The sequence below is a fragment of the Lagopus muta genome, chromosome 12 (genome assembly GCF_023343835.1).
Source record: "Lagopus muta isolate bLagMut1 chromosome 12, bLagMut1 primary, whole genome shotgun sequence".
Classification (NCBI taxonomy): Eukaryota; Metazoa; Chordata; class Aves; order Galliformes; family Phasianidae; genus Lagopus; species Lagopus muta.
The window spans coordinates 3334309-3356892 of NC_064444.1; the positions used below are offsets into that span (position 1 = coordinate 3334309).

The 22584-nt window shown below is 40.2% G+C and overlaps 1 protein-coding gene across 1 annotated transcript; it reads left to right on the plus strand.

Annotated features, from left to right (window-relative positions):
• Positions 1–390: 390 nt before the first annotated feature.
• On the plus strand, positions 391–21264 carry MLYCD (malonyl-CoA decarboxylase). The gene is made up of 5 exons (XM_048958123.1): positions 391–955; positions 6932–7044; positions 8703–8859; positions 9363–9512; positions 19480–21264. The coding sequence occupies exons 1-5, from the start codon at positions 458–460 to the stop codon at positions 20011–20013; spliced, it is 1452 nt and encodes a 483-aa protein (XP_048814080.1). The 5' UTR covers positions 391–457; the 3' UTR covers positions 20014–21264.
• The last annotated feature ends 1320 nt before the right edge of the window (positions 21265–22584 follow it).

The window sequence follows — 22584 nt, forward strand, 5'->3', positions numbered from 1 at the left end:
ACTGTTTTGGATGCCACCAGCCTTAAAACAGCATAATCCATGATGCCAACCAAAGTCTCTCTGTCAGGGCCACGGGCTCACCATGAAGCTTTACTGGGAGCTCCAGTACAGTTAGCTGCTGGGCAGCAGCGAGCAGGGAATGGTAGTGACAGGTGAGAAAGGTCCAGGAATCACTGAGTCGCACAGCAGATGCTTGGAGGAACGCTCACTGAGGAAGATAAAAGCTTTGTGCAAGGAAGGACGGTGAAGGAACAGTCCAACGACGCGCTTTCGCGCCCGCCACACTCATGATGGCGGCACAGCGCCGCTCACGCCGCTCCACACTCTCCCGCACTTCCCCTTCTCGCTTCTGATTGGCGGGTTTGCGGTGCCAGCCAATCAGCGCGCCCGCTGCCGCTCCGGGGGCGGTGCCGCGGCCTGGCCCAGGCAGAGGCCGCGGTGGGCGGCGGGGCGCGGGATGAGTCGTCTGGTTCCGCACTCGCGGCTCCTCCTGCGCAAGACCCAGGTGGTGCCGCGGGGGCTGCTCCGCGCCGCCTCCGACGTAGGCATGGAGGAGCTGCTGAGCCGCTCAGTGCCGCCGCTGCCGCCCTACGAGACCAAGGAGAAGGCGCCGCCCCCGGCCGAGCTGCGCGGCGCGGAGTTCATGCGGTATTACCGCGGCCTTGCCGGGCCGCCCCGCGCTGAGCTCCTCGCTCGTCTGGCCCGCGACTTCGGCGTGGATCACGGGCGGGTGGCGGAGTTCAGCGCCAAAGTGCTGCAGGCCCGGGAACAGCAGAGGGAGCTGGGAGCCCTGCTGCAGGCCGAGGACCGGCTGCGTTACTACCTGAACCCGCGGTACCGGGGGCTGTTCCAGCACCTGGGCCGCCTGGAGGGAGGGCTGCGCTTCCTGGTGGAGCTGAGGGGAGACCTGGTGGAGGGGCTGGCGAGCAAGGAGGTGGATGGGCCTCACGTCAAGGTGAGGGCGGGGATCCAGGAGACGGTCAGGGCACGGGGGGGAGGGTGTGCGGCCGGGCCGCGTGCCCTGATGAGATGGCCCTGATGTGGAGTGACGTAGGAAGCTGAAGATGTGGCTGTCATTGCTGTCAGGAGCTCGCAGAATGACGTGTAGGGGCAAGGCTGCCAGGGCATAGTGCAAAGATTCTGTTTGAGAGAAGAACGGTGAGTTAGGCAACTCAAAGCCAGGCTGGATAGGGCTATAGGCAACCTGACCAGGTGCCTGACTTAGTACTAGGCAACCCTGTCTGCAGCAGGAGATGGTGAACTTTGAGGTCCTTTCCAACCTAAGTCATTCTGTGATTCTAAAACCCTTCGCTGTTCAGATCCAAGTTAAGTTTGATAAAAATGGAATGACTTAATGTCAGTGCTGGGTTCCTAAATTTGCTAGAAAAACTATATTATATATTTATGTAATATATATATATTAGTGTGGGGAAGTCTCTGGACTCCCAGGACTGGAGACACAATAGCACACCAATGTGGTTAAAAGCTATTAGTCTGCTTTATTGTTAAGCACTACTCTAATTATACATGTCAACAGAGCATTCAACAGAACACTGTTCAACCATTCACACAGATGCTTATCCAGTCAGAGCCCTGAGAAATTCTTTCTTTTTCTAGAGGTGTCCTTAGTTCTCGTGCTGTTTGTCTTGCTCCACAGCTGCTGCTCTGGACAGTTTTTCGTGTATTCCCGCATATTAGTGTATTAAACATGGTCCTTACATATGGCCAGTGTAGTGACAGTTGGTAACGCTCTGCCTCTAGCTGAATCATCTCAAGTAACAACAGACCGAATCTGCAAAAACAGCACAATGGAATTCTGTAAAACACACACATCAAATAATACAGTATGACATCAAACATAACCCATTTGAAAGTAGGGTAATGTCATCTGTGGAATGAAAGCTTCAATAAAAAGGCTGTCATAAATATTTGGTTACGTCTTCTGAAAACGTTTTTTGAAATGTTGGGTTTCACGGTGTGGCTGTGCTCAGTTCTGTGTATCTTGTGGTCTTCTTTGCAGTTGTTCATCAGGTCTGTTGTTCAAATGTAATGTGTTCTAAAACGAGAGCTGGCAGTAAATAGCACATAGCCATGGAAGCTTGAGGCAGCCTTGGTTTGCCTTGGCTTTCTGTATGAGCTCCCTTGTAGCACGCAGAGTGAAATTTGTTGAAATCCTGTTTTTTTGGTTTTTTTTTTGAGTTCAGCTCTCCTCCTTACAGTGCAGAACCCTCTCAGCTGCATTACTTCTTTTCCAACCTCAGCTCCTCCTTCCTGTGAGTTGTCATGTTTTGCTTGTTTCCCCAGTTCCAGCATTTGAAATACAGCTGCTAGTGAGGAATTCATAATATTATTCCAGGTAACAAATAACTGACCTGCTGCATTTCAGATATTTATCTTTCCATATGATTTAGGCAAAAGAAAGTTGAAAGTTCAAGTTGCTGGCAAAAAAAAGTAATGAGAAAGGAAGAATTTTTGTCAAATTGATTTATAAGCAAACCTGGTTCCACAATTAAGCAGTAGTTGAGGCATATCTGCAGACTTGTTGCTCTTGTATTGGTCTGTTGGAAATGAAAGAAGCTCTGTAATTGAGTGTTCTTTCCTCTTGCAGCAACCTGTACGAGGAGCTGAAGTTGGCTTTCCATGAAATAACTGCTGCCTCATTGACAAGGGCTCCCAGTGGATTAGGATATCTGTTCACTTGTAAGAAACAGTTGCCCTCTTGGCACTCCAAATATTGAAACAGTTTCCCTTAAAGATCTAAGAAGCCCTTATCTAGAGAAACAACTGGAAGTTGAAAGTTTTCCTAGGGAAGAAAGAAGTGTTTGGTGTTTACCTGTCTAAAGGCTTCTGTAGCTGCCTTTAGTTACTATGGATTTAAGTTCTACCATACATAAAAGCAAAACTACTAAAAGAATTTTATAATTGCTGTTTGTTTCTGCACTGAAAAAATGTGGAAATAAAATGAAATAGATGGTTATGATGGAGGAGATTTTAAAATGCTGTCTACTGGCTTTTGGGTTCTTAGAGAGCCCTTAAATTTTACTTTGCAGTTTGAAAGTCCTATTCAAACAAGGATTACCCACCACTGTGTGATGTAAATATAAAATACCTGTATTTCCCAAAATGGATCAGCACAGGAACAGCTTGGACTGTTAGGTATTGGTTTATAAAGCATTAATAGCTGGCGTTCCTTCAATATGTTATGGTAAATGATGTGTAGAGGTGGTGAAGTTGTTTCCTCATTGAAGTAATTTCCTTATCAGAGGCAGGTTCTGTTGATACAAGAAAATCAGGCTTTTCATAAGGGTTTTCCCATCTGTTGCCCAACACAGACCTGATGTTCAGAAAGATCAGAAAGCCTCTGTTTTTCTCTCTTTGAGCAAAATCACAGTTTACCATACACAGCCAGTAGAAGCCAAAGTACAGCTGGTAATTTTTCACACTACTGTATGTCTAGTTGCTCATATCTAAGATTTGGCTGCTCATTAATAAAGGTGATTTCTTTTTTATTCTTATTTTAAGGAGCTTTGGCTAAAATGTTATGTTTGGAAAGTCCTCTGAAATGAAAATATGAATTAATTTACCACTAAATATATGAAATAAGAGAACCTGACTTAAGAATGTTATTACTGGAATCAAACCTTTCAGAGGTTTAGTGAACATTATGGCATTCAGCACAGCTCAGTGTTTTGCTCGCATGACTTGAATCAGTTTTACAGCACCTACAACTTCTGTTTTTCTCCATGAAGAAATTGTGTTAACATGCACAGTTCCAGCTGTGTGCCATTCTGTTACTTTACGAGGCATTATTATTTACAACCAACAGATGATGTGTGTTGAGTGACAGTTCCCCATAAATAATATACCTGTCTACTGAAGTCATTTCCAAAGGCACCATCAGCTTCGCTTTCTTCTCTGTTAAGAGTTCCATGGCTTTTATACCACTGTGTCTTGGACCTGAAGTAGCTCTGTAATACTGTTCTGCATTTTGGAAAGTAGCTTCCAGGCCAGTTAGACATCATGATATCCCATCCTATAGAGCATGCTTGCTAAACTTGTAGCTGCTTCAGGAGGCAAAATGCAGCTGATTCCATGTTTTTGACTTGTGAAAGTTTCTGTGTAGCACAGCTGCCTTTCTCCCACATCTGTGGGCAACTCAATGACAGCAGGGTCAGCATCAGCATTTTCCCTGCTAGCTGCTAGACTGCAGCTTGAAATGGCATTGGCTTTCCAAAAAGCAGATGGGTGACGAGAGCTGTAGGGTTCTGTTAGCGTGACCCTAACTCTGACAACTCTGACTTAATTTACCAGCCTGTGTTGTGCCCTTAGAAAAGAAAACAAAACAATTTTGAGATATTTGTGGAGGCCATCGCTACAATGAAGGATGGTTGACCAAAATGATATATGGCTATTTTTGATAAACTTCAGAGCTGGACAGAAACAAGGATTCATGAGGAATACAGAAGGAACAAGAGTCAGAGTACGCTTGTTGAGGGCACTCACACCATCATGTGAAAAAATGTCCAAACAGAAGAGAATTCAGCTTCTCCCATTAGAACTCTTGCTGATGCAGAGTCCTTGTGGAGGTGTGGGCTGGTACCTGCTCTGTTCCCTGCTCAGTTCCTGTGTACCTTCCTGAAGGAGTACTTCTTGTAGCTGCTGCTACTCAGGCTGTTTGGGGCTCTGCTGCCTGCTTTACCTGCTGTTTTCTCTTAAATTTGGTGGCCTGGAAGAATTGTCCAGTTTTGCTGGTATAGATCAGATGTGTCTGTTACAGAATGGGTTTTCTTTAACGTGGTCCTCAGTTCTCTCAGGTCTTCAGAGGGATGTGCTGCCAACAGCCACATATGTTTTATCTGTATGCTGGTGACTTGCATTACGCAGCTTCCATTGTCTTCCAGTTTGCTTACCTTACAAATGAATGTGAAGGTAAATTTTCTGTACGTTATTTCAGTTTTGTATTCACTTTTTACTAGCATGTACAGCCTTGTGGTACAAGTGCAGGTGGAAAAACAGTTTGAAAGACTTTCAGCTCATCTAGCAAGTGTATTCTATAACAGAAAGGCAGCTCTGCTGAGAAAGACCAATAAAGAAATAATTTACACAGATTTGGAGATGTGACCTTATGGAAGAGTTAATGGATATTCCCTGTGTTTGGAACAACACAATTGACATTTTCAGTATTTGCAGTACGCATCAATTTATGCTTCAATAAGCAAGCTCTTCTTTTCTAATATTTTTGAGGATGTTACTGAAAAATATCATAGAAAGGTAGCATTAAATTTCTGTGTGCAACAGAATTGTTCTGTGCAGATGAAAGGTAGTTTTCTTCTAGGTGGTTCACCTGCATAGACATAAATATTTGTCAAACTGAAGCCTCTGTAACTCACTAAAAGAAATTAGTAAATCTAAAATGAAATGGAATGACAAAGAAAAACCAAAGCTCTTCTGTAAGGAAAAATCGACCTTTTCTATGTGGAATAGAGCCAGGATTTGCTATGAATTTACCTTGCAAAATCCACAACTGTGGTCAATGGCACCAACTTTGCTTTAGGAGTTTTTGTGGGAAGAGTACATTTAATTCTAGTGGGAGGACTTGGGGTAAACTGAAATATCTAATCTCAATTGGCTGCAGGCAGTCTGGGTTTGAAAATGTTAGTTCTTATAGCACCTCACTGAAATGCTGAAACCAGCTTTGGTTAACAGCAGCTGATGTTACTTTCTCTCTTTCAATTTTGGTAGTAGTTTTGCTTTCATAGGAAAGTAGTGAGACTACAGCTAAGCTTTGGTAAAATGTTTTAAGTAGGAAGTGTTAATTTCTAGGTAGCTTTCTACTTTTTGTCCTGTTGTTTTAGCTAGCTGTAGCAAGCTAAAGTGCACTGTAGCATAATTTTGTATCTATATGTTTTTAATCTACAACAGTGGCTATTTGATACAGGTCTGAATAGAAAGTGAGCAGCTTTTGGTTTTAAATGAGTGGTTATGAAGCTAGTTTCAGGTAAGCCTACAGTTCTTTTCAGGCTGTTGTTAAGTTGGTGCTAGCATCATGCTGTGTCCTATATGCAAAACAAATATAAGAAAGAAAAATAACTTCAGAATCTCTTTAAGGAATGTTCATGCTGTGCTGAGTTAAAGAAGACTTTGCAAACTCAAATAAAGAATTTCAGTTAGGAAAATCTTTAATAAAATAGGCAGCAGGAAATTAGTGTGGAATATGAAATTCATTATGATGATGAATGCTTCTGAAAGTATTTGCCATTACAGTTGACTTTAATTTCGGTATCATACTGTTCCAAGTCTACTGCCATTTTTGAGCTTTGTCATCTTATGCTGCTGCTTTTGTTTCTCTTGCTGAAAAACGTTCCTTTATACAAGTTAAAAGAGAGTTCTGTGAAGCTGATGGTGTTACTGCATCGTGTTCCAAGGTGTGCATTTCCCATTTCATTATCCCGAGTGGGTATGTGCCACTCCACTGCTATTGAATCTGCTACAGTAATCTTCGAGGCACGAATGTCTTGAATACTCAGAAAGGATTCAGAGGTAGAATATTAGATTGAATTTCAAATCCTTATTTTCATTGCTTCCCATTGATTTAAATAGCAAGAAACAAATCATGTATCTGAGCATCTACGCAACTGCTGCTTTACTGTCAAGACTTCTCAAATGCTTCTACTTATTGTCTCCTTTTCCCTATGCTGTTTTGCATTAACATCACTTTCCCTATCTGTAGCTTAGTAGTGACAGTAAATTCATTCTGTGTAAACGTTTTCATTGTTTTAGTCCTGAAAGCTGAGCTGCTAGGCCTTTAATCTTGAACACATGCGTTGTTTTCCTTGAACTTCCCGGTGTTGTAGTTCTTAATGATTTTTCTCACATTTTTGTGTTCTTCCCTGGCTTACTTTTCCTTTTTTTTTTTTTCCCCTGTTTGCAGGAAATGAGTGGTGTTCTAAAGAACATGCTCTCAGAGTGGTTTTCAACAGGATTCCTAAATCTGGAGCGGGTCACGTGGCAATCACCTTGTGAAGTACTCCAGAAAGTCAGTGAGTAAGTGTTGAAACTTCCTAATTCTCATTGGTGGAATGGCAATGAAAGGTTTGTGACTGCACTGTTCTCAAGATAAGCACTTTTCCAATCCTTAATCTCAGGCTCGGTGTAATGAAGGAGCAGTTGCATTTAACTCAGTTAAAAGTGTACTTTAAAAATACACTGCAGTTTTTAAGGAAAGGGGATTGTTGCCCCACTATTTGCTCACGCACTACGTGGATAAACTGCTATCAATTCTAGCAAATGAGTTTCTATGCATCCTTCTCAGTTACTCCATCCCCAGCAGATTACTAGAGGTGCTGCTACTTTTCCTGCACACCCAGACTCTCATTGCACTGCCTTCTTGCACTCGCTTTCTTCCCACAGGTGTTGCTGCCACTGCTACCTCCAGCACCACTGTCACCTTCTCCCCTCAGTCTGCCCCAGCAGTTATAGCAGTGTTGGATGAGAATAAGTGTTTAAATGTGATGGAGTGCCAAAATTCAAGAACATGTTTTACTTCTCAGGTAGTGAGGCTTCCTTTCCTGGTTGGAACTGGTGAGGTGTGCAGAAATTGTGTAAACTCTGTGCAGGGAGCACGGTGTGTTTTTTTTTGTCTTTTGTTTTTAAATAAGCATTCCTTTAAATCTGCAACGTTTATTTTTTGACTTTCTGTCAAATACTCAAAAATTATAGTGACGAAGTTGAAGGTTGTTGAATAAAAATTAAATTGTGTGGTGCTGTGTTATATGAAAAGCTTGAAAAACGAATCTGTAAAGAAAGTTGTGAAAGTACATGACTTAAATGTGAATGAGGCAAAGAAAAGAGATCTTACACAAGCTGAGCTTTAAAATAAAAAGAATTGGTAATATTTAATTTTTTGGGTGTTTTGGCAAGCATTCCAGACTTTCAGATGTAATAGGGGAAGAATATTTTGAATGCTTGCTTGAAGATGTGGGAGAGTGCTAGCAGGAATTCAGCTAAGCATAGGTATTGTTGATGATGATGTACCAAAGCATTTGGCTAGGTTAGTGAACGTTACTAAAGTACAAGATGTCACATCCTTGTGTCTGCACAGTGCATAACACAGACCTGTGAAATAACAGTGCACAAAATATTCTAGACTATTATTTGAGTACTTTAAAATCAGGTTACACTATTAGTGCGTGTGTGCGCATTGGTGGCAAATATGTTTCAGAATGGGCTGAAGTAGAAAAGCAGAAATGCTTTAAGGTGTACACCAGCCTAAGGATGCTTAGTAGATAATGTTATGATTGGAAATCTTTTTCTCGCTTTCCTATGAAAATGTTGAGATATTTTACAAAGATGTTCATGTTATCTCTGCTATGTACTTTGGGAAAACTAGTTCCTTAGAGGTGTGTGCAGACTCATTCAGTGGCTTAATCATCTGAGTTGGGTATCCTACAGTAAGCAGAAGGTGTAAGTGAGATTTCATAATGAGTATATCCCAAAGAAAACCACAGGACTGCTATGCAGTAGGCCTTTACAATTGGCTCTGTCACAACTTGATGGATTTTACTTTTTCGAATCGCAGCCCGATTCTCCTTTTTTAATCTGGGAGTTTTGTTACTGATCTCAATGCCGAAAGTACTGAGTTTGTAGGACTGGCGACTGCATTCTTTGAATGAAACAACAAATGTTTCTTTTTCTTCATTGAGTTCTGAAGCCGTGCATCCTGTTAGAAACTGGGTTGATATGAAGCGTCGAGTGGGGTCATATAGAAGATGCTACTTTTTTTCTCACTGTGCAATCCCAGGAGAGCCGTTGATAGTCTTGCATGTTGCATTAACCAGTGATATCTCCAGCAGCATCCAGGTACAGTCACTGATATATTCAGTCTACAGCAAAGTGTTTCAATTGCAACATATAGTTTTTAAAAGCTCTAATTTCTGACAGTCTGCAATTATTTGGTTTTGTTTCATTTGTAAAAAAGGTGAGTTGGCTTTCCTCTTAAATATAGGGATTTTCTGAGGATCCCCCATATTATATCAAGAAAAATTTGGAAGTTTTGTTCAAATTCAAAAGCAATAAGTTAAGATAAAACATAAGTAAGAAAATACAGTAAGCAAAATTAAAACCTACAAGCAGTTACGAAATTTGTTTCTGAAATTTTTAAACCCATTACAATTTCCAAACTCTTCCTAATGAATAAACAGCCTTTCTGTCTTGATTGGATTTTTGTTGTTTTCCCACTGCTTTATTCATTATTCTCTGTGAGAAACATGTTATCACACTTGACAGTTAGGAAGAAAGGCCCCTTCACATGTTATTAAAATAGTAATTACCACTAATACTGCGTTGTGTTCTTATTTTCCCAGGCCATAGTGAAAGAAGTGGAACCTTTAGAAACAGAGGATACAGACAAAATTACAACAGCAATTTTCTACTCAATCAGTTTGACTCAGCAAGGACTGCAGGGGGTGGAACTTGGGACTTACCTTATCAAGCGTGTGGTAAAGGAGCTGCAGGTAGGTGTGCAGGGTGCACATAAGGTACTGCTCGGCCAATGTGCTCCCTTTACGCTGCTGTTTTAGCTTCCATTTTGTCTCATTTTCAAGGTGGGGAGCTGCTGGGTCTTCTGCTACGCTTTTAACTTCTTACCAGGTCACCCTTTGAAAATCTGGAAAGAGTTGGAAGAACATTTTCTGCTATTGGTTAATGGCTGCCAGACGTAGACACTGTCACATAGTTGATGTGTGCTGGTGAATTATTTGGTCTGCCAGACCACATGCATGGGTTGCTTGAGAATCCAAACAGTACTCTTTGTTGAACATAGATATAATTTAGCTTTATTTTGACATGTAATGTGTTATAGGATTCACTGATGTCCATCAGTTGAGTCAATGGAGTAATACTTCCTTCCAAGCCCTACAAATACATGCATCTCTTTGCTCAGACATTTCTTACAGTATAGGAAGGAAAACATCTTTAGCACTTGCAAGTACCAGAAATCAATTAATTTATGCAGATCAGTTCTAGGAATTTATATAATATCATGGCATGCTGTAGGGTTACTGTTAACACTTTTAGGACTACTAATTTCTACTACAGCCTTCTTCCCAGCGACAGGAGAAATGAATGGGAGTTAACTTACACAGAGTGCTGTGGAAGAGAATGTCAGATTTCTGTGTTAAGTACATTATTTCATTTAAGAGTCTTTAATATTTAAATTACTAACAAAGTTACTACTTCAAAGTCATGATCAATGCTTATGTTTTTATTAACTGTTCCAACATGTGGATTAGTAATAATGTTTGGGAAATTGTCTGTGATTTACAACTTCAGTCCTATTGTTAAAAATAAGTCAAAATTGGATGCATCAAATTTCTGCTACTACAAAATGAGTGACCAGTCAAGTACTGGATCAGAGCTGGCTGCCCTGAAGATTTTGTTGTGTTGGTTTTTTTTATTTTAATGGCTGTTTTGGCTGAATTTTGTTGCTTTTTGCTTTCAAAACAGCTTTTAGATTAATTGTCCAACGTGCAGTTAGTCCAGGTATAATTAGGCTGTGCCATCTGCCTGATCTTGACTGAGGGGAAATTGGGATAAATTCATGCAGTTATCTGCTTTCAAATCTGAAATTATTTCTAGCTAATTGAGTTGCTCTCATAAAATAACCTCATTGACAATGTATTTGTCCATCACTAAATTGCTTACAACATTGAAAAATTATGAGTGAGTTACAAAAGAAAATAGACATATCATACTTAGATAACACAGGGGCCAGTTCAGAAATTCAGTGTGCCCAACAGAATAATTGCTTTCTTATTTATAATTAAGACAAAGTTTCTACATTTCAGCATTATGAAATGCAATCTTCTTTCAGTGTTCATCACATATATAATGAATAGAAAGCAGTTTGGCTGTGATGCCTTTAACATCTGAAACAGGCTATTGTCTTGTGATTCAGGAACAACTATCATCTTGTTTGCTCTTATTTCTTATCCCTTTTCTATGGAACTTTATTTCATACTGCATGAATATAGTTTATCCTAGATGTGAATACAAAAAGTAACAGTTGGTCATGTGTTGGTGGAATTCTGAATCTCCTCGTCTCTTCAGAACAAGGCCAGATACTCTTCTTACATACGTCCTCCAGTCAATCTGAAATGATTAAGCTGACTGCAGCTGAGAATTTATGAAGTGGAGCAGAGTGCAGCATTTCAGGAAGTTAAATACATGATCTGATTGTGCAGTCTGACCTGAGCTTTAATAATCTGTGAAAGCCAGCTTTTATTTACAGGTCAGATTTTTCCCTTTAGATCAGACCTTTTAAAGTTAAATTTCTCTTTCCTAATTTTGTCTTACATCTGAAAATGTTAATTGCCTTGCAGACTTCACAGCCAGACAGTAAGGCACCGCTGCCGTGATTTTCTCACCCAGTGCACTTAATAGCCATCAGTCTACTTAAAAAGCAGGGATGTACTGTAAGAATGAACCTACTGCTCAAAAGGGAGTGTGTAGAAATATTTTCCTTCAGATTTCATGGGCTTTCTTTAATCATCTACCATAGAATTTTCAGTCAGCCTAGCAGTTGTATTTCAGATGTATTTCAAAAAATAGACAAAGATTTCAGTGACTTTTTGTTACCTTCTTGTTTATCATTTGACTTAGGGAAGGAAAATCATAAGATTGACGTTGTAATAAATAATGATTCCATCTGTTTTATTCTATTTGTTACCAAACATATTTACACTGCTTTTACACTTTGACATTTTATGCATGTTGTATACATTCAGTTTGTACCTCCAGCCCTTTCATGGCATTGTCTCCCATTATTTGATTGGGATTTCCAGGCTTTTGCTTGTTACTCTTGAGTCAGATTTAATAAGCGAAAATCATTCCTTGTATTAAGTGAAGAAAATAAAAAAGATGAGTTTTGACACTGAATTTGGAAAACCAAAATCAGTAACTTGTTGTTTCTATCAGTGTGTACAGTGCGTGTGTGACTGGAAATGCAGAGAAATTCTTTTTTTAAGTTTAAGAAATCTGCTACCTAAGATGAGTTAATATTTTAAGCCCTGTGACAATAAGGTCCATCTTTGTGTAGTATCAACTTATTCAGCCACATGTATTTTAAATAGCTACAAACAAAACAAGGCATTATTCTGTATCAAGGTTTTGTTCAGCTAAGTGTGATTTGAATGGATGGCACTCATCAGTCTCTTTTGAACAGTTTCACACAGTCATCTTTCTAACGTGCTACTGGGAAATTGAGATAATTGATTTTTATTTCTATTTTTTTAATTGAACAGATCTGTGGTCTTGCCAGTCATACATAATCCAAAGCCCACCCAGTTCCTGTGGCTGTTTTAATCATAGAACTGATGGGAACATAGTACAAGAAAAGATTATTTATTTACTCTTCAGCACATTTCTGATTCAAAATCGAAGCCTGGCTTTGGTTTGCTTTATTGAGGTGGGGAGACAGGCAGTTTCAGCTCACACCCGCTGCAGATCTGTTTCTCTGCTGAATGGATATGAAGACAGAATATACAGAAATCTGAAGCTATAATGTATTTCTTTTTCCAGAGATCTTTTCATTTGATCATACTTTAATGACAATCTTGTAAAGCTCGGACAGCAAAATAAAGCCTTTCTCCTAGGTAGATAGCAAGTCATATCATTTTTGTGAGGGCTGGAGTGAAAAGATGAAATTTAATCCAAAACCACTTTAAGCGCCACTTGTCAGCACACGAAGGCATGATTATTTCAGTGCTGTAAGTTGTGAGGTAAAAACGGGCTTAATGCCCCAATCTGTTGGAAATAGTTATTTTATCAAACAGCCGTGTTAAGGCTGTTTTAAAACTATAACAACCTCCATGTTTTCTCTCTGCACCATTCTTTTTTTTCTTCAGATAATACACTTTGTTGGGGTGCCATTGTAGGTCTGTGATGAGTTTGAGAAATGAAAGATAATCCAGGGCTGTTTCTCCATGATGAATGTAGTTCCATAATGTGGGTTTTTTTTTTTTTCATTTCTTTGGTGCTAGAATCTTTTTCTCTTCTTCCCACTTCTTGCTTTCTTCAGTACTACTCTTTGCAGCCTCTTTGAACCATTCTCCCAGCATTCTGAAAGTCCTCATCAGTGCCTGAAACTGCACAAATATGCACTCTTTCTCTCTGGTCAGGTGTAAGTAAAAGGTTTTGCAAGGTTGTATACATTCAGATGGGCTCCATTCTTTGGAGTGGCATTATAGTCACTTGAAAGGGGACAAACAGTGTAACAGTAGTGCTGAGTTGACTTGGTGACAGCAGCTGAAAACAGTGTAGTCTCAGCAAAAGGATCTTGATGGTATCAGAAACTTCATCTCATTAAGCTGCCAGCTGCCTTTGTAAAAAAACAGAGCTGAGGTTTACAATAGGAATACCTTTTTTTTTTTTTTCTTCCTATAACCTTTGCATTATTTTGCAGTAAACAACCCCCTATCTAAGGCATTGCTAAATGGTTGAGTGTTCCAAGACTGGCTTAAATTAAACTGATTATAAAATGCATGGGGAGCATTTGAAGGAATTGAGGATTCTCTTGTTCATTATACACATTTGAATGTTAGTGCTTAATGCACTTTTATAACTTGCCATTTGAGTTAACTTCTGTTAACACCCTTTTGGCCTGCAGAATGGTGTTTGATTCATGTTTTCCCAAGGCACTACAAGCAGAACTCTTTTTTAATCCTCCAGTGAAACTCATTTATCTGACTTTGCCTTAGCTTAACCTGCTCTGACACTTCAACTTGTACTGCCATTGTAACCTCAAAACTGAATTTTCAGCTGTCATTCTTCATAAGGAAAGCTCCAAATTGGGCCTGTCATGAATGTGTATCACTAGATCAGAAAAAGACACGCACTAAGCAAGCAATATGCTAATAACCACCCCTCCCCTCCACCCAGTTGAAGCATTTGTTTGGGAAGACTTTTAAAAACTGTACTGAAATGTGGAACTGGGCAGTATCTACCCTACAAAGGTATGCCTGTAATTCCAGCTATGACCAGCTTTTTGAAAAGAAAGTCTCATTAATGGGAAATGTAGATAGAAGTTAATGTTTAGAAATCTTGCTAATTCTTCTGAACTGGTCACATACATGCTACACATGTAGGCTAGCACTTCTCACCTTCAAGGAACATCAGCTATAGATTCCCTAATGAAAATAATTCCTGTGAGTGTGTTGTAGGAGAACTGCAGCAATTGAGGCTCTGATGAAGGTTACAGCCCTCAGTGTTATGCATAGTTTGAGTCTCTCCATAGAAGTTAATGGCTACTGCACTGATTTAGGCAGATGAAGAACATGTGAAGTTCAGTCACAGAAACGGGTCCTTGGTTTCATCTTTTTATATGCTCAGAGCTGGCAGTTTGAATTCTTAATCTCTGCCTAGTTATGATTTGGTATTTGCCACGGGAATTGTAATACAACTGTGTAAAGGGGATGGATAGAACAGGACAGAGTAGGACCTCAGGGAGGTAGCTTGAGTGATGCACAAGGGTAATTGTTGATAGAAGTTTTCTACACAAATAGCTTGGAGGAGTTTTGTAAACCAGCTTCTGTTGTTGCCTAAGTTTGTCCTTTTTAGATTACTTTGGGGCTAGCAGCAGGCTGAGTTCTTTAGTCCAGTGATACTACTGTGGTCACAGTTCTCCCCTTACAGATCTGAGAACAGGCTACCTGTGCATTCAGGGTCATATTAATATGTATAAAGCAGGAAGTGAACAACTTAAATTTAAGCTTGGTCCAGGTAATGACTGGATTCTGAAACAATTCCAAAAGCTAGCTGAGAAAAAAGTGGGTGCTGGAAAACAAGCAGGCAGATGCCTTTCTAGCAAGCTGATAGGTGCTGGTGAATGTATAGAGAGAGAGATTTCTCATTAGACAGACATTTAATTCTGAATGTGTTTATAGCCTCTCTAAGTGGTCTGTAGCTCAGCTGAAGGCACATCATAGCAATTCAGGCTGCAGATGACAGACACAGATAACTGGTGAAGCCTTTGAGGAAACTGCTCACAATTTTACAGCCTGTGGCGTTTGGGGGAGAAAACTGATAGCTACTGTGTGACTTGATAGAGCACTTAACAATTGGTGACAGGTTTTAGCTTTCTGGTTGGGCTGTTGATAATTGCTACCTTAATTTGATCTAGGTGACCTGGGGAGATCATAATTTTCAAAATAGGCTTTATTTTCATTGATGAAAAATGTGACCTTGGACTTCAGCTTTCAGAGAGCAAGACAGAGATGTACATAATATGAGAAACAACACAAGTAAAAGACAACCAAGCCCAAAAATCTACCCCAAAACAAAATGAGCAGCTGCTTCTTAATGGCATGTGGGCTTCTGACAAGAAAATAAACGTTGATGGATCTCCACCAATAGCCTTAGAAGCTAGCACATCAATTTAGCAACATCATAAATATGCACATTTCATTGCATCTATTTATTTTTCTACAAGAAGTGGCTGCTTCAGATAAGCTCCTAAACTCAAGCAATTATCAGATATGTAGCAGTCTGTACTCAGCTTCAAAACGGGGTCACTTTCCTATGTCTTATCTATCCTAGGAAGTGTTTAAAAAAAACCAACACATTATTTCTCATTTGGTTTTTATTAATAGAATAGAAATTACTAAATTTGTGATGAATATTTTGGGTTGCACTTGGTGAGCAAGTCACTTCTGGAAGTGAGTGATAAACAAAGAGCAGCCAACATCACAAGAAAGCAAAATGACTGTACTTAATTAGCAACTTTGCAATGGTTACTATTAATACACAGGAATGGGAAGGAATTGTTTGTTCTCTAGTCACTGTGGATGGTGGGTTGTTACCCCCCAACACTGAGTTCTGTGAGATGAGAACAGCACTGTCACCTTATAGGAGACTGAGAGTGGCTCAGCTTCTGTGTGAGAAGCTGTTAGCTGTCTTCAGCAGGAAAACTGCAACGTCAAATAGTGCACTTTTTCAGCAGATTCAGTGCAGAAGACTTCTAGACTTCACTTTCTGGTCAGCACCTTTTTCTCTTGGACCAATCAGCTTTTCCTTGCACCTGAAAGAACAATTTCTGCTTCTTCAATTTCAACAGTACCTTCCCATCTTCTCCTATCAGGTTTTAACCCTAAACATCTGTAAAGAATTCATGAAAGAGACCTAAGCAATGTGTTCCCAAAGGCACTTTGATAGGATGAGGTAGTATCATCAAGAAAAAAAAAAAAGGTAAACCTTTTAAGGAATATAATCCCACCTTTGGGTTGAAAAGAAAGACATCCTGTACTCCCTGAATTCCTATCTAGAGGAAAATAGCCTCTAACAACTGTTTTGTTTTTCCTTTTCCTCATTTTCCTTTTCCTACCCCCCTGCTGTGCAAGAGTGACATCTGTACTCCCTCTGGCAGCACATCTCAGATATCCCATTGGTAATTCATTAATTTGAACACTTCTGCTACTTTATCCCCATCTTTTGTGTTCTCAGTGCTGTGGAGTAAAGATGAACTTCAAATCCCAGCAAAGAATGGAAACGCTGAAAAGGAAAAAGCTCCATTTTGAAATCCAGTACTTATTGTGGGGCAACCTTGCTCCTGCTTAAAGATGCTGATAAAAGAAGCTTCATGGGTTTTAGTTTTTTTGTTTCTATGCCTTCAGATTCCTTTGCAGGTGAAGACAGTTGCTGAGTTGTCATCCATCACTACTGCATGGACAGGCAGGTGGGCACTGGGTCACTGAATCTTCAGAAGGGATGTGTAACCCTCCCTTCTGGGCAGAAATCTGTCCAGCTGCAGTAAGTGCTGACATGCAGAAGGTCTTGTTACTTGCCAGCAGTGTCTCAGCAGCTAAGCTGTGGGCCAGGCACAGAAGAGCCACCCACCAGTGGTCAGCTTTCAGCTGTGTGTGAATAAATGCAGGTAACAAGTAATGCTGCTCATTAGCATCTTGACAAAACTGAACGCTATCAGCTCCCTTCTCTAGGGACAAATATCTTGATGTATTTTTCCAATAGCACTTAAAAATGCATCTTTCTGTGATTCCTCTGGAGCAGTGTTTTTGTGCTAGCAGTCTTGTCCTGGGGGTGGGAGCAAGTGTTAAACCAAGGGAAGTGCAGCCGATAAGGGAGCACCTGAACATAACTCTCCTTTACCATACTAATTAAGATCCTGCTGCTATAGAGTGGATCTTGGATGTGATTAGGCATACTCCTTAATTGAGATACACTGCATGGAGATGGATAAAAGGAGATTAAAAGAAGATTCATTTGATTCTATATTCGAATTTCTTTAAAGTCATTATGAACTGATTTGTGGATGAAAGAGTCTTTATATCCTTGGGGAAATATTTAGTTTGGGGCTGGCAAGGGAAGGTTTTTTAATGGGTATGGAGTTGCTTTGTTCTGTTTTCTCTTTTGCCCTTTTCCTGCTCCCCAATTTATTTTAAGATCAGTGTGATCACTGCTCCTTTTCTCAAAAGCAGAGAAGAATCTTTTTCAGAAAATGCAGGAGAAAATGCTGAAGGAATATTTTTTTACATCAAAAATTATTTGCTATATCCATACCCTCCGCGGCTACCATCTGCAGTAAGAGCACAGCCCTAATAAACCGTTCTGTTTTACAAAGGCTGTATTCTCTACACACTCTTATGCTTCAGAGCAACTCTCAAAAATAAAATATTATTATGTCCTTGAGTGGGAGACTTGAAAATGTTACAGGAGATCGATGCATCAATGGTATTGCACTGTCGGACCACGGTAGCTAGAATAATTGAGACTATGACCTGGCCAGGAACTCACTGGCTTTCTTGGTTACAGAAATGGTCATTTTGTTCAAAATGATACTGAAATGGGTGTTTTTATTAAATAATGTACTAGTTTTCTCTATTTAGTCCTCCAAAGAGATGAAAAAGGATGCTTCTTTGTATTTTTTGTCTACCTATCTTGCTTCTGCCTGGTCCCAAAAGAACTGTGACTTGCATATCTGCCTACTATGTAATGGACTTTAACTGAACAGGTCTGGGTGTATCATGGTACCAGAAACCGGCAGAAGAGCAGTGAGCTATTTGGGAAGCACTGTGTGAGTAGGAAAAAGCTAAAATATGGTAAATAACCATCAGGGTATTAGTTCAGTTATTGAGGCTTTTAGTAATGTTGTATGTTTCGATTTGTAATGGGGATGTGCCACAGGTCTGCTTTCCCTGGCTTCTGTATCCTCATGAAACAGGACGTAGACAGCAGCGTGGTGTGCAGCTCAGCAGTACCTGAGGATGCAGCAGTGCAGGTGCAGTCTGAATGCCCTAGCAGCACACATTCCATTAACATTTGCCTGTGTGAGATTGCGTCTCAGTGATGATGACTTTTTAATGGTTATCTGGGAAGTGCTTAAAGTAGAAGAAAATGTGTTTTGTAGTCATTTAAAGACAATTTGCTGTTGACATTCAGATGCTTCTGTAATGCTGATAAATGTCTATTCTTAGCACAGTTTCCTTTATGAACAGTAATTAAAACACAGGGATTGTTTCACTGCAGCACTGTCTTATTTCTGTTCCTTGTCCTTCTCCCTACTCCTTCTGTAGGGCTAACTTTTGATGTCAGTTTTGTTCGTTCCAAGTGAGAGTAAGTTTAAACAACCTTCTTTATTCTTTGTGTTGATGTGCCCCATAACGAACGTACAGTTTTCACTCTGTATGTTTTGCTTTAGAAGATTATGTAATGAATCGTTCTGACTCATGGATTGATAGGAGTAGAGCAGAGGCTTTGCTGTGTTCAAATATAAACTGTGTGATTATTTTTTTTTACTGTCTGTATATATTTCTTATCTTGCTGCGTTACCCGTGTAGTTTATAGTTTCTGAATAGCATGAGAAGTACAAAACACCTCCTTTAGAACTTCAGGAACTACTTCTTTCCCCAGAAAATGGGAAGTCATAGCTCTACTAATTTTCCTGTAGGCTGAAATTGTTAACTCTCCTTCATTAGTTACACATAAAAAAATAAATTACTTAAAAGGCTTTGAAAACATATGTTGATTGATTTATATTTTTAAATCTTATTTCTCTAAATAACTTTTTAATGGCACATGATTGCATTTATTTCAGCACATAGGGCTGGTAAGTACTATATAAGTATTTTAAAAAGGTTGTGTGTTCGTGGGCTGTGATTCAGCTGCTGTTGTAGTTTTCATAGTGCTCCATGTGCCCTTCAGATGCTAAGCTGTCACTGTCAGGGGGGTTTCCCAGTCACTGATCCTGAAGGTGTTCAAGAAACATTTAGGTGTGGTACTGAGGGATGTGGTTAAGTGGGAAATATTGGTGATGGGTGGATGGCTGGACCGGATGGTCTTTGGAGGTCTTTTCCAACCTTGGTGGTTCTGTGATTCTGTGTTCATTTTCAGAACCCTTCATCTTCACTCAAACTTCTCATTCTCAGTCATGACAGAACTCATAAGGATTTTTTGCTTTCCTTTTATCTGCAGAAAGAACTTCCTCAGATAAAAACTTTTTCTACTCTCTCGCCTATCCCCGGGTTCACAAAATGGCTCGTTGGTCTCCTCTCCTCACAGACAAAAGAACTGGAAAAGAATGAACTTTTTACAGAATCAGAACGCCAAGAACTATCTCAGGTCACAGGAGACTGTACCACCGAAACACTAAAGAAGCTCTTAAACAACAACGAATGGGTGCGATCAGAAAAATTAGTCAAGGCTCTCCATTTGCCACTGATGAGACTGTGTGCCTGGTATTTGTACGGGGAGAAACACCGCGGCTACGCACTGAACCCAGTAGCAAACTTTCACCTTCAGAATGGCTCCGTGTTGTGGCGGATAAACTGGATGGCAGACACGAGCCCTCGGGGCATTGCTGCTGCGTGTGGCATGATGGTGAACTACCGGTACTTCTTAGAGGATACAGCCACTAACAGTGCTGCCTATCTGGGGACAAAAGCCATTAAAGCCTCAGAGCAGGTTCTTTCCTTGGTGTCGCAGTTCCAGCAGAATAGCAAGCTTTAAAACTAAGGACAAGTGGTTTTCACTTGTAAGGAGCTGTCATATTTTGCAGTGCCTGTATTTAAATGCGATCATCCCTTATAAAACAAATTTACTCAGCACGGCAGGGTACAAAATTATCTAAATTATCAGCTGTCTTGCTTACACTGCCATATATTCAAAGCCTGATTTGTTGCAGTTGAATCACTTGAAGTACTAGACATCTGTTATGTACAAATGAATTGGAGGTACATATTCAGGAGTGAGCAAATTCTCTCAACCAATCCAATGGTAACTTGTATGGCTGAAGTATTTTCCATACTGTTATTCTGTTGGTAATAAACATGTATGAATGTCATGGTTTTCGCTGGGGTAGAGTTGATTTTCTTCATAGAAGCTTACATAATGTTGTGTGTTGGGCTTTGGTACAATAGTGTCAATAAGACTGTGATTGTAGTTGCTGCTGAGCAGTGCTTACATGGAGCCAAGAACATTCCAGCTTCTCGTGCTGCCCCACCAGCAAGCAGGCTGCAGATGTGCAGGAAGCTGGGAGAGGACAGAAGCAGAACAGCTGACCCAAACTGGCCAAAGGAATATTCCATATTGTATGGTGTTGGCCCTAGAATTTGCCCTGCTTTCCTGGCAGTCGCTGCACTGTCTGCCTACCGATGGAATGTAGCAAAGTAAATCATTGTTTTGCTTTCCTTGCACACACAGTGAGAACCCACCAGTTCTTGTGCCTTTAACTTTTTGATTTCCTTCCCTCATTCCATGTGGGGAGAGTGGGCAAGCAACTGTGTGGTCCTGAGCTGCCTTTGGGGTTAAACCACAGCGATAAACTGTGTGTCTTCTGTGCCTTTAGACGGTGCTGTGCTTCTCTGTCACACTGCCCCTATAGATAGATTAGTACTGAAGAACCTGCAAAGAAGTACTGCATGAAGGTGAATTTTTTGGTCAAGTATATTAGCAAAACACTGGTGTACAATTTTATGTCAGTAATGACTTTGTCTTTTTCTCCCTCAGACAATTTAATGTAAAACCACTAAAATTCACACTGAATCTTTGCTTTGTTGGAGCACTGAAAAGCCTTACATAAATGTTCTTGAAAATCAGGGCTTCTCAGGGAAGCAGGTACGTAGTGTTGTAACTGCACTTTTTTCTGCTGAAGTATGATGAGCAAGAAGGAAGTGTTGAAGTAGAAGAGCTGATAAAGAGATGTTTTAATGAACAGGTAGGTGTGTTTTGTAAACCAATAAAATAAACTTTCTCATTAAATCATGTCTAGTGTTTTTCAGTGCGTACCCTGCTTCACTTGGCAGCCTTTCTTCATAGCAGTATCACCAGAGAAGTCAGACCGTCATCATAGCAGAGGTTGATGCTGTTCTCTAATTCCCAATTTTCGTTCTGTCTGATCACACCATGCCTTTTGTTCTATCAGAACAAAGATATTTTAATACAACAGCTGATCATCAGCTGTCCTGTGCAAGGTTTCCTTCATTGTTGTTTTCAGAGCTGGAGGACTCAGGGCCATGGATTAAAGGCTCGAAGTATCGGAAACTTTTACTGAGAGACTTTGAAAAAGCAGCACCATCCTGGCCAGCCAGAGGAAATAACTTCAGAGACATCATCTTATTTTGCTTTTGGATCAATACTTACTGTAAGTAGTCCACACAACCACGTGTGTGTAGTCTTTATATGGAAGCTTTTAAAGTCTATGATTCTGAAAGTTCTGTCTGAAGTTCGGCATGGACGTATTAGACCTGGAAGATGAACATGTGGGAGTACAGTGTGTGTATATATATTTACAGTGTATTTATATTTGTGGATAATGGTTTTTCAAGCACTTCTGATTGAAAGGTGGATATCTGCAGCTTAGAATATCAGACTAGAAGACTCAACAAACTACTCACATTTTCTATGTGGAATGGACATGTTGCTGATTAGATTTCAAAGTGAAACTTAGCTGCTTGTAAAACATGTACAAGATAATCTTGGCTGGGAGGAATGGAGAAAGAGAATCCTCTTTCTATGCTATAAGTTCTTCAAATTTGAGTAAAACAGTTTAGTTCAAATGAAAGAGTTCTGGTAACTTTGAAAGGTTTATTTTTAAAAAATTTTGAAGCAGGAGCTATGAGAGTAATTAAATGTGCATCTACCATCTACTGATGGAGACAGAACATAATCCTATAGTCTTAATGTTTGGACTTAGAAGTTTATGAGTTGTTTTTTTTTCCTCTTGATGCCTTAAATGCGTGAGAATCTCTACCTTACCTTATGCATATGCCACATTTCTCTGGCTTACTGGTCAGCTTCATGCTTTAGCAGTCAGCTGGGTTTAGTCAGGAGCTGTTCTAAGTTATTGGAGATGTGGGGCTGAGCAGCAGGTTATAGGTAAAGATTACTGGCATCTTACAGGTGCCATTACGGATGGGCACATTTGTTATATGACATCTGTTCTCTATCAGAACTGTAGCACCTGCAGAGTTATTTCCTTCTCAGCCGTGTGTATGGATTTGGTTATTGGTTGCGTTTTGCTTTCTGAGGTCACTTCATCTGTTACATTGATAAGCTAGCAATGGGAGGCCAAAGTCCTAC

Coding starts and splice junctions, on each gene's coding strand:
- MLYCD (XM_048958123.1), top strand. CDS start 458: ATGAGTCGTCTGGTTCCGCACTCGCGGCTCCTCCTGCGCAAGACCCAG. Junction 956..6,931: donor TGGATGGGCCTCACGTCAAG/GTGAGGGCGGGG, acceptor CCCTGTTTGCAG/GAAATGAGTGGTGTTCTAAA. Junction 9,513..19,479: donor GTGTGGTAAAGGAGCTGCAG/GTAGGTGTGCAG, acceptor TTTTATCTGCAG/AAAGAACTTCCTCAGATAAA.